The sequence below is a fragment of the Stegostoma tigrinum genome, chromosome 12, assembly GCF_030684315.1.
Source record: "Stegostoma tigrinum isolate sSteTig4 chromosome 12, sSteTig4.hap1, whole genome shotgun sequence".
Taxonomy (NCBI): Eukaryota; Metazoa; Chordata; class Chondrichthyes; order Orectolobiformes; family Stegostomatidae; genus Stegostoma; species Stegostoma tigrinum.
Window position 1 is genome coordinate 57,141,478 of NC_081365.1, and position 12,292 is coordinate 57,153,769.

The 12,292-nt window shown below is 38.8% G+C and overlaps 1 protein-coding gene across 11 annotated transcripts in view; it reads right to left on the reverse strand.

Annotated features, from left to right (window-relative positions):
• dmd (dystrophin) overlaps positions 1-12,292 on the reverse strand; it is a 1,835,475-nt gene that overhangs the window by 362,063 nt on the left and 1,461,120 nt on the right. For all 11 annotated transcript variants that reach the window (XM_059650343.1, XM_048540566.2, XM_048540567.2 and 8 more), the window contains one exon: positions 1,789-2,000. In XM_059650343.1, coding sequence (XP_059506326.1) covers positions 1,789-2,000 — 212 coding nt within the window. The remainder of the gene's footprint in view (positions 1-1,788; positions 2,001-12,292) is intronic.

The window sequence follows — 12,292 nt, forward strand, 5'->3', positions numbered from 1 at the left end:
CAACCTATGCACTGACAAATCAAAGGCAGAATCAAGGGTTACAATCCACTTAATTTGCTTGCAGCATGTGTGAATAGCATATTTACCTATCTCATGTGGTTTTTCCATATTTCAAAAACAGTTCTACAGTTGAATGCAGAAATTCCTGGGCTCCTGTCAGCTTTCTGACACATCAGCATGTTGAGTGTTATAACTTGTCTGCAGCAACATCTACCCACTTTGGTAGAAAAAAAAATGCCCCTTGTCTCCCAGAAGAATGGACGCTCCCTGCCATCAGACATTACAATTTCTTATCAGGCTTCAATGTGTGGATTTAGGTGGGGCAGGAAGTTTATGTTTGTTCCTTCAGCGTCATTCTGGGATTGCATTTACCTGCATATAACAAAAACTAAGAACAAGCTAAACATTCAAAAGAAGCTCACTACAAATTATAGTACAATATTGTGCCTGATTCATTTTGAATGAGGTACATGAAGAAAAAACTTGTAATCGAATTTGTTTTGAATTGAAGGTAATGTCAATTTGTGTCACCTGGATTACACAACCGGGCATCTAATTTACTGCCTCCTATAGGTCGTTGGTTTAGGTATTAATAACAAGCTGTTGTAATGAATGTTTGATGGGTTAGCCTATTACAAGCCCATTATTTCCTTCCTTACATGACTTCATGTAATGAATTTGCATAATTACACTAATGACACATAATTTTTTAACTTCCAGGCCCCATTTATTATCATGTTACATTTAAATAATCAAATGCACATTCAAAATGCTTCATTACCTTAATTTCACTTTTAAATTGGGTGTAACACTCTCCAAATTTTAAACTTTCTATCACAAAGGTAGATTGGCAAAAGCAGTTCCACAGAAACTATAATGCTGGATGATTATATTTGCCCATGTCTGTTACATTAACCAACATGATTATTCATAATAACTTGAATAAATAAATGAGTAAAGGTGTTCACCGAAAGGTCAACATAAATACAAAATGATGCCCTGAGGCCAATATGAGCCCATTCTATTAAATTAATAGAGTTGATGAAGATCCAGCCTAAAACTTCTGTTTTAGTACTCACTTACATAACAGGATGTTTCATTTTGCAATGGTCTTTACTTTAACAAGAAGGCAGAATGAAAAGCTGCTCAAGGCTTGACATTTTCTCCATATAGTGTTTGTCAAATTCATAATAAACAGCAAGTACAGTTTTATGTTTGATTTTTCAAATACTGTTTGACTACTTAACATCACTTATATTTTAACAGCAACAAATACAAAAGCATAAACGTGTTTGGAACACGTCGACTATGTTTTAAGTCCTATTGCTTCACATTCCCCATTGATTATGAGATTATAAACATGTGACTCATTGAATTATAAATTTTCATTCTGATTTATAAATGCCTCCATGATCTCACCCTACTTTTCAGCCTTATCCAACTTTATAACCCTCTGCTCTCGTCCAATTCGGGTCTATTGAGCATACTTCATTCCATGCCTTCAGCTGCAAAGGTCCTAAGCTTTATGGCTTGTTTCCAAAATCATTTCATCACCCTTCCCTAAAATCTACCTTGAACCAAGCATTTGGACAATTGTCCCAGTAACTTAAGTAGCTCATCACCAAATGCTGACTGGTAGGGCTCTCGTGATGTGCTTTATATTAAAAAGCTATGAAATTTAAGTTGCGGGAGGAGGAGGAGGAGAAAGACATTTTTCATTTTTTTCCCTTTTGCTTTATCTACCCTAAATATAAAGGCTGCAGAAATCTAGAAAGTCATTTGATTTACCTTAACATCTGCATTCTGCTTCATTAGTATCTCCATTGTATAGGAAATTTCCTTCCAGGAAGCTTGTTTGGTTCTGATTTTCTCTATGAGTTCCTCTGCCTCTTGTTTGGCTTCAAGCCACTGGTTGGAATCTTTCAGCATTTCTTGTAGCTGCTGCGTGCGGGACTGTAACCGGTTCTGCACCTCGTCCCACTGATTTTGAACTTTTTCAACTGCAAGGGAAAGGGGAAGAAAAATAAGCGAAAAGGCTACGAACAACAATTTTATTACAAGGATGTAAACATTCAGCCATTGTGCAAGGAAATCCATTGCAATTGGCATGCTATAAGATATTAATAAATCTTTTGTCATCTTTTACATTTCATTTGTCACAAGTACGAAAACAGCTGCAAAGCCCGATTCTGTGCAAACTCCACCATTCAATAAGATATTGGCTGATCTGATTTTAACCTCAAATCTACATTCTTGCAAATCCTTGATAATCTTCCATCCCCTGGGATGAAAAATCTATCTATCTCTGCCTTAAAAATATTTCAGATTCTGTACTAATTGACTTTTGAGGAAGGGAATTGCAAAGTTGTAAAACTCTTTGATAAATATTTTTTTCTCGTCTCGGTCCTAATTGGCTGACCCTTAGTTTTCGACAATGACACCAGTTCAAGGTTGTGTTCCATGTGTGAAAGAGATGGCTCACCTAGTTTGGCAGATTATTCAGTTTTACTTTATTCCAGTGTTGGTTCCTACCACAATACACACTAATAGAAGTTATTCTTGTTTCTGACTTTCTAGTGTCATGGTATATGGGGAATGGTGGGGCTGGGGGAGGGGTGATGCAGGGGTACTGCTCTGGAAACCAAGCCCCACTACCCCTGGAGTTGCCACAACGCCACAGACATATAAAGATTCAATCAATGTCCAAAATGTATTCGACTGACAAGCTTAAGTGAAATGAAAACACTCAACAGGTTTCTGCATTTAACAGGAAAACAGGCTGTTCTTCATTGATGACAGGAAAAGAAAACACGAATTATAAACCTATACCTCTCTATAGCTTAAGTTTGTTCCCTTTAGAATATCCCCACACACATACAAACAGACAAAGAGACAAGACAAAACACAACTGGGGAAGGAGCAAGTAAAACAAAATCAGGAAAGCCCATTTCTGATGCCGATCTGAATTACAGAAATTGATGAGAGATTTTCGTTCAGTTCCTTTTTGACTCTTTGAGGAGGGCACAATGATTCTCAACCTTTCATTTGCTGGTGGTGGATTCATGCTCACAGAGTAAAGTTGCCTTTGCCCCTTTGCCTTTCAAAGAGTGAATTCATAGAGAGTGTGCAGCTGGTTGTTTGAAATTCTCTTTTACTTCATAGAAGACAGAATGAAAGATGGTTTCTCCTTCACAGGCTATCGACTTCCAAACCCTAAGCTGCAGCCACTCACCAAGGATCCAATCAAGAAGTTGTTCCTATGTTGAGTTCTCCTGAACAAAACAACTATTCCTGGATGATAAAACATAAACAAAAGCATGGGCAAAACTGCCCCCTGGATACACAGCTGAGGTGTTTTAGATTCTCCCCCATACTTGAATAAAGCCATCTTGTAGATACAACACATAACGAGATGGATATTACATGGACAAAAAATTGCAACACCTTCTTTCCAAGTCCTTTGGTGGAAAGCAGCATCTTCTCCCACTTTTAAGTCCACAATCCAGGAGAACTAATATTCTTTTTCACACATCTTCCTAACCCCTTTGCATTTAGAAAGAGGACAGAACTTAAATCTTACTTTCAGTGTCTATGTGATGATGTTTTAAGATATGTTTTACACCTAGTAAGCAGGCAATACTGGTCAGTGGATCATTTAACGCTCGCGTCTGAGTTGTCAGTATTTGCTAAAAAGTTTAATCTATAAATGCACAAATTCCGAGTTAGCTCTTACAAACCTAACTCTTACCAAGTGGAATTTGCAAACAGGAACTATACCTATTGATCTGTAGGTAATTTAAATTGGATTTCAACTTTAAGGAGTATAATGGGCACAGCTGAATAAAATTTTGATCTGGAATCTATTACTATATTGGAGATTTCTCGGCCAAAAATAAAACTTAATGTTAAGACTGGTTTCTGGGCGAATGTTACCTATGGAGGATAGCAAATGTAGTTCCCCTGTTCAAGAAGGGGAGTAGAGACAACCCTGGTAATTATAGACCAGTGAGCCTTACCTCAGTGATAATGGGAACTGCAGATGCTGGAGATTCCAAGATAATAAAATGTGAGGCTGGATGAACACAGCAGGCCAAGCAGCATCTCAGGAGCACAAAAGCTGACGTTTCGGGCCTAGACCCTTCAAGGGTCTAGGCCCGAAACGTCAGCTTTTGTGCTCCTGAGATGCTGCTTGGCCTGCTGTGTTCATCCAGCCTCACATTTTATTATCTTAGCCTTACCTCAGTTGTTGGTAAAGTGTTAGAAAAGGTTATAAGGGATAGGATTTATAATCATCTAGAAAAGAATAAATTGATTAGGGATATTCAGCACGGTTTTGTAAAGGGAAGGTCGTGCCTCACAAACCTTACTGAGTTCTTTGAGAAGGTGACCAAACAGGTAGATGAGAGCAAACCGGTTGATGCGGTGTATATGGATTTCAGCAAGGCGTTCGATAAGGTTCCCCACAATAGGCTATTGTACAAAATGCGGAGGAATGGATTTGTGCGCGATATAGCAGTTTGGATCGGAAATTGGCTATCTGAAAGAAGACAGAGGGTGGTAGTTGATGGGAAATGTTCATCCTGGAGACCAGTTACTAGTGGTGTACCGCAAGGGTCGGTGTTGGGTCCACTGCTGTTTGCCATTTTTATAAATGACCTGAATGAGGGTGTAGAAGGATGGGTTAGTAAATTTGCAGACGACACTAAGGTCGGTGGAGTTGTGGATAGTGATGAAGGATGCTGTAGGTTGCAGAGAGACATAGATAAGCTGCAGAGCTGGGCTGAGAGGTGGCAAATGGAGTTTAATGCAGACAAGTGTGAGGTGATGCACTTTGGTAGGAGTAACCAGAAGGCAAAGTACAGGGCTAATGGTATGATTCTTAGTAGTGTAGATGAGCAGAGAGATCTCGGTGTCCATGTACACAGATCCTTGAAAGTTGCCACCCAGGTTGACAGGGCTGTTAAGAAGGCATACAGTGTTTTAGCTTTTATTAATAGAGGGATCGAGTTCCGGAACCAAGAGGTTATTCTGAAGCTGTACAAAACTCTGGTGCGGCCACACTTGGAGTATTGTGTAGAGTTCGAGTCACCGCATTGTAAGAAGGATGTGGAAGCTTTGGAAAGGGTGCAGAGGAGATTTACTAGGATGTTGCCTGGTATGGAGGGAAGGTCTTACGAGGAAAGGCTGAGGGACTTGAGGCTGTTTTCATGAGAGAAGAAGGTTGAGAGGTGACTTACTTGAAACATATAAAATAATCAGAGGGTTAGATAGGGTGGATAGGGAGAGCCTTTTTCCTCGGATGGTGACGGCGAGCACGAGGGGGCATAGCTTTAAATTGCGGGGTGAAAGATATAGGACAGATGTCAGAGGTAGTTTCTTTACTCAGAGAGTAGTAAGGGAATGGAACGCTTTGCCTGCAACGGTAGTAGATTCACCAACTTTAGGTACATTTAAGTCGTCATTGGATAAGCACATGGACGTACATGGAATAGTGCAGGTTAGATGGGCTTGAGATCGGTATGACAGGTCGGCACAACATCGAGGGCCGAAGGGCCTGTACTGTGCTGTAATGTTCTATGTATTCATTGTAATTCCACTCTCAAGTCATGATACACGGGAATGAGGATGGAATTTATATAATTTTTAATTAATAAGATGTATACCCACAATACATTTATGAATGGGCAATAAAATCTGATATGAATCAACTGGAGAAAAGGGACCACTGGAGGGTTGTAACAGATTGTTTTTTTGCACACAAAATGGATGAGGGGGAGTGTAAAGTCAAGCTGGGAAGGGATAAAAGTAGAGAAACCTGAAATTAAGATGGCATCAATAAACTTAGTAAAGATTCATTTAGAAATGGAAAAAAAAACAAATGGCTTCAAAATAAAAAAAAGAGAATGATGACTCAAGCAAGAGGATGAGGCACATGTGGAAATGAAAATAAAACGTTTGAATTGGAAGAAAAAGAAAAGAGCAATGGAAAGAGAAGCGAACAAAAAGAAAATAGCACTGGAAATGACAAAGTCTAAGCTGGAAAGAGAGAAGATATAAAAACAAAGAGAAATGGAAAGAGAGGCAAAAGATAATGAAAAGAAACAATGGAATTTTTAAAAAAATTATAGTCAGTGTCAGACATGATTTCAAAGTGTCAAAGAGTCAATAATAATCCCATTTCTTTCTACAGTAGTTTATTTCCTCTGGTTTAGTTTCTTCAAAACATATCCTGAAGGCTTCACTGTTTCTGGCTTGCCATCTTGTAACATGACGACACCCACTCCCAAGTCATTGGCATCAATCATCATTTTGAAAGGTCTGGAAAATCGGGTGGTGGTGGGAGATCATATTAGTTTATTTATTACAATTGCCTTCACATTCTCAAAAGCTGTTTGGCATTTTGCTGATTGTGTCACTTTTGCTTGCTTAATAACTTTGTTAAAATACAACTAACTTGCTGAAATTGCACAAAAACTTCCAGTAAAGCTCCCACATTCCGAAAAATCCCGATATTTCTAATTTAATTTTAGGAGCAGGGAATTTAAGTTGAAGTTTCAATTTCAGTACCCTTAGTCTACAATATGTCCTGGTAAGGTATTCTTGCTTTTACAGATTCACATAAACTGGTTTTCTAATTGCTTTACATTGTTCTTCCTATGTGCTACTATATAATACATCATTAAAATAATTACGCACTCAGGTATTTCAGCTACAGCTCAATTCATAAACTTTTTGCAACACAGCTGGGGCATTTTTTCTAACCCAATAGCATGACTCCCATATTAGTATAATCCTTTTGATACAACAGAAGTGAATGTCTCTTTAATCCTTGATGTTCATGGCACTTGTTAACACCCCTTCATTAGATCAACCTTTGAAACAAATGAGACTTTGCCAATCCCATTGATATAATCTTCCAAATGTGGAGCTGGCCATGAATTTATTTGCTTGAGTTGCAATTTTTCTATGGTCTGTGCAAAATCTAGTTCATTCATCTGGTTAAGGAATCACCATTATTGGTGAACTCCAACTGCTTTGAGTAGGTTGATACAAGTGTTTTCCAGCATGTATTGGACCCATTTTTCCAACTATTGTGGAACTGACTTTGAGTCAGTAACTGGTGTGTTTTTGTGTGTATCTAAAGTTAATAATTAACTTGCAAGTATTACTGTAACCACAGGGATTTCTCTGAAAAAACAATTTGTGGAGTTTGAGTGTAGGGTGTGTGGACTTGCGCACTAATGGATTTTGTTTCTTTTAGATTACTTGAGACTCAGCATGTATACAATGGAGCGTCAAAGGTTTGTAAATAGCATTTGAATTTTTTTTTAAAACGTGAGGGGAATTCCCATAACTGAGAAACCTTAAGCTTCATTTCTAATTTACAGTGGTGTGTTAGTCTTGGGAACACCTTGGATTAGGGTGGCTTTATACAGCAATATTCCTGAAATGGGAATGATAGATTTAATGAATTTGATTACCTTTAGTGTCAGTTCAAAATCAGAAGTTATGAGAAAACAACCAAATGGAAGATAGGAGACAATGGGAACTGCAGGTGCTGGAGAATCCTAAGATGCTCCTTGGCCGGCTGTGTTCATCCAGCCCCACACTTTGTTATCTCAAATAGAAGATAAGGTGTGGTGACTCGAGGAAGAAGCTATTACTGTTCCAGTTCAACATCTGAAGTCTCAAGTGAATTAAACCTACTCAAGTGCTATATACAGGAGTAGTGGTATGATTATTATGACTGATATTTTGATTACTCTAAGAGTTCAACTGGGGTGTTTGCATGCTAAATAAAAGATATTTTGTTTCTTTTCAACTTATAAAGTAATGTTTTGGAATTAATGGGTTTTTATTTTGACAGTATGTTTAAAATCTTTCTGTGTTTATTATATGTAAATAATTTGGCTTGTTTTTTTTCTGTTTTGTGCCTTTATAAACTCTTGTTTTGTTGTTAAAGCACAATCTGAAATATTGTGTGTTTGTGGTTCAGAGAGAGATGACTTTGTTAAAACCAAAACAAATAAAGTTATGATCTATCCAGCAGGGTTCCTGTCTGCGATTCAACTTTGTCCAGTAATAACATTATCAAACAGGATCATAATATTGTTGATTTCTCTGGGCTCAGTAATGGTGTTGTTTTATTGGTACCGATTCACCAATGATGTCGTGCTTAGCTAAGGTACTATATTCAGGTGTATTTCTACAGATTTCCTTATAGATCTCAAATAGTCTTACAATTGTAAGACTGCTGTTGCCCTTCTAAATAGGAGAACAGAGTGTCTAACTGCACTATTATTTCTGTGTTGGCAAGACAAATTACAGAAATTTTGTTTTGAGAACTGTTTACGACTCGTTTTACTTCACTCTTTTCAACTGTTTTCCTCCAATACTCTTACCACCTGACACAAATGCTCCTTCTTTCTGCAATACTTTCTCTTAATGATCTAATTTCTGGAAATCAGATTGACATAGCCATAACTATAACAATGTATAATTGCCCTCCCTCCATTTTTGGTAACCGTCCTACACAAACTACTGAAACTTGACTGCATGGTTTTTCAAAAACTGGTGTAATCATTCAATTTGCCATGATCATATTGAATGGCAGATCAGGCTGATGGGGTCAAATGACCTACTTCTGTTGTTATGGGTCAAAAAATGACTCGTTGAAAGTACATAGACGAGTTCTATTGATGGATATATACCAAGAAATTTCAGCTTTTGGAACAATGGGCAAACATTATCAATGACACATCATGCCAATTGTAAAGCAAAAAAGTATCAATGACTTTTCATTGTTGTAGGATTATGCAAATGTGTTGCCTATATTGATGATAAGGTTGTGTATAGCATTTACAAAACTTGAACAATTTTTTTGATGAATACAGAGTTAATATTGTTAAAAGTGAAGTTGCCAAAGCAAATGTAACTTACAGACTGTGGGTTAAGAAAAAAAACAAAATAAAATGAACACAACAAAATGTCCTGCAAGTTTCTTCAAAATTTCAGTGCGCTGATGCTGCCTTCAGCAAGTTTCTTTATCAAGGCAAGACATTTTGAATGGACAAAAGAATTAGCTACTACTAACTTGGCTTTAGCTGTTCCCAAAAATTTGTCTTGACAAGCCATTTCCACTGTTCATCCCAAAGAAAAGAAAGATTATCCGGGGTGGGATTAGACAGCCATGGCTGACAAAGGAAGTCAGGAAATATATCAAAGAAAAAGACACAGCCTAAAAAGTGGCCAAGAGCACCGGGAAATCAGAAGATTGGGAAGGCTACAAAAACAAACAGAGGATAACAAAGAGAGCAATAAGGAAGGAGAGGATCAAATATGAAGGTAGGCTAGCTATTAATATTAGAAATGATAGTAAAAGCTTCTTTCAATGCATAAGAAACAAATGAAAGGCAAAAGTAGATATTGGGCCACTCCAAATTGATGCTGGAAGGCTAGTGATGGGAGATGAGGAAATAGCTGAAGAACTTAATAAGCACTTTGCGTCAGTCCTCACAGTGGAAGACATTTGTAGTATGCCAACAATTAGGGAGAGCCAGGAGGCAGAGTTGAGTATGGTAGGCATGACAAAAGAGAAAGTGCTAGAAAAGCTAAAGGGTCTAAAATTTGATAAATTGCCTGGCCCCGATGGGCTACATCCTCGAGTTCTGAGGGAAGTGGCTGAGGAAGTAGTGGAGGCTTTGGTTGTGATCTTTCAAAAGTCACTGCCGTCAGGAGAAGTCCCAGATGTTTGAAAAATTGCTGTTGTAATCCCCTTGTTTAAGAAAGGATCAAGACAAAAGATGGAAAATTATAGGCCGATTAGCCTAACCTCGGTAGTTGGTAAAATTCTAGAATCCATTGTCAAGGATGAGATTTCTAAATTCCTGGAAGTGCAGGGTCAGATGAGAACAAGTCAGCATGGATTTAGTAAGGGGAGGTCGTGCCTGACAAACCTGTTAGAATTCTTTGAAGAGGTAACAAGTAGGTTGGACCAGGGAAACACAGTAGATGTTATCTATCTAGACTTCCAAAAGCACTTTGATACGGTGCCTCACGGGAGGCTGCTGAGTAAGGTGAGGGCCCATGGTGTGAGGTGAGCTACTGGCTTGGATTGAGGATTGGCTGTCTGACAGAAGGCAGAGAGTTGGGATAAAAGGCTCTTGTTCAAAATGGCAAACAGTGACAAGTGGCGTCCTGCAGGGTTCAGTGTTGGGGCCGTAGCTGTTTGCTTTATAGATTAATGATCTGGATGAAGGGACTGGGGGCATTCTGGCGAAGTTTGCCGATGATACGAAGATAGGTGGACAGGCAGGTAGTACTGAGGAAGTGGGGAGGCTGCAGAAAGATTTGGACAATTTAGGAGAGTGATCCAGGAAATGGCTGATAAAATTCAACGTGAGCAAATGCGAGGTTTTGCACTTTGGAAAAAAGAATACAGCCACGGACTACTTTCTAAATGGTGAGAAAATTCGTAAAGCAGAAGTACAAAGGGATATGAGAGTGTTGGTCCAGGATTCTCTAAATGTTAACTTGCAGGTAAAGTCCGTGATTAAGAAAGCGAATGTAATGTTGTCGTTTATCTCAAGAGGGTTGAAATATAAAAGCAGCGATGTGCTTCTGAGGCTTTATAAAGCTCTAGTTAGGCCCCATTTAGAATACTGTGTCCAATTTTGGGCCCCACACCTCAGGAAGGACATACTAGCCCTGGAGCGTGTCCAGCGGAGATTCATACGGATGATCCCTGGAATGGTAGGTTTAATGTATGATGAACGGCTAAGGATCCTGGGATTGTATTCATTAGAGTTCAGAAGGTTGAGTGGAGATCTAGTAGAAACTTACAAGATAATGTATGGTTTAGAAAGGGTGGATGCTGGGAAGTTGTTTCTGTGAGGCGGGGAGACTAGGACCCGTGGGCACAGCTTTAGAATTAGAGGGGATAAATTTAAAACGGAAATGAGGAGACATTTCTTCAGCCAGAGAGTGGTGGGCTTGTGGAATTCATTGCCACGGAGCGCAGTGGAGGCCGGGACGTTAAATGTCTTCAAGGCAGAGATCGATAAATTCTTGATCTCAGAAGGAATCAAGGGCTACGGGGAGAGTGCAGGGAAGTGGAGTTGAAATGCCCAGCAGCCATGATTAAATGGCAGAGTGGACTTGATGGGCTGAATGGCCTTACTTCCACTCCTATGTCTTATGGTCTTAAACTGTATCAGAGCTTAACTGGGAAGGGTGCATGGATACTTATACCCCACTGTTATATAAGTCAAAATGTATAAGGGTACAAAGTCCCACTAAAACCACAAAAATGACTAATTTGAATGCTGACTACTACTTATAAGATAAGATACTCACACCAGGTTTTAGTGGTATCAATGAAACAGCTCTTTGTTTTAACACACTTTAATAAGAGCAGGTAAAATAAACTATTATTAATCTAAAGCAATTTAACTGAGCTTCAAAATCCAAGTACACAACCAATTGATCACATAAAGCCAAACAAATGATAAATGGTTTGAAACATAAATGATGAACAGACAAAGAACAGTCAGAGTTAACAAAATTCAAAACCTCAACAGTCCAGCCCACAAGTTGGAAAGAGTTTTTCCACAGGCTTTTCATCATAGCTGTGTTGATACAGACTGTTACTTTCTAATGATGGTAAATCAGGTTGGCCTAGTCCTTCTCTGTTCAGAGTTTCTTACATTCTTTTCCCCCAACATGGAGAGAGGGTACGAAGGAGTTGGAGAAACAGGGGGAAAAGATATCCAGATATTTTCTGCCTGTATCAGAGATAATGGGAACTGCAGATGCTGGAGAATCTAAGATAACAAAGTGTGGAGCTGGATGAACACAGCAGGCCAAGCAGCATCTCAGGAGCACAAAAGCTGACGTTTCGGGCTGAGACCCTTCATGAGAGAGCATCTCAGGAGTTGTCTTCTTTGTGACTTTTGCAACTCCTATAGCTCAACCATTCAGAAAGCTGTTGTCAGGTGGAATTTCCTCAACTGAAAAGACTCTGTGCTACTTAAATTCACCTCTCACTGCTTCAAAAAACTACATCATACATTTTTTTAAAAAATGCAGCATTCTATTTTCAAATGTAAATCTCTCCTGACAAAAGTCCCACTTTCATTCCAGTTTATAGTTATTAAAATAAATGCTGTATAGCAAAATCAGAAATTGCTGGAAAAGCTCAGCAGATCTGGCAGCATCTGTGGAGCAAAAACAGGGTTAGCATTTCGGGTCCAGTGACCATTGCTCGGGAATGTCATTTGCAACTGGGTGTTGA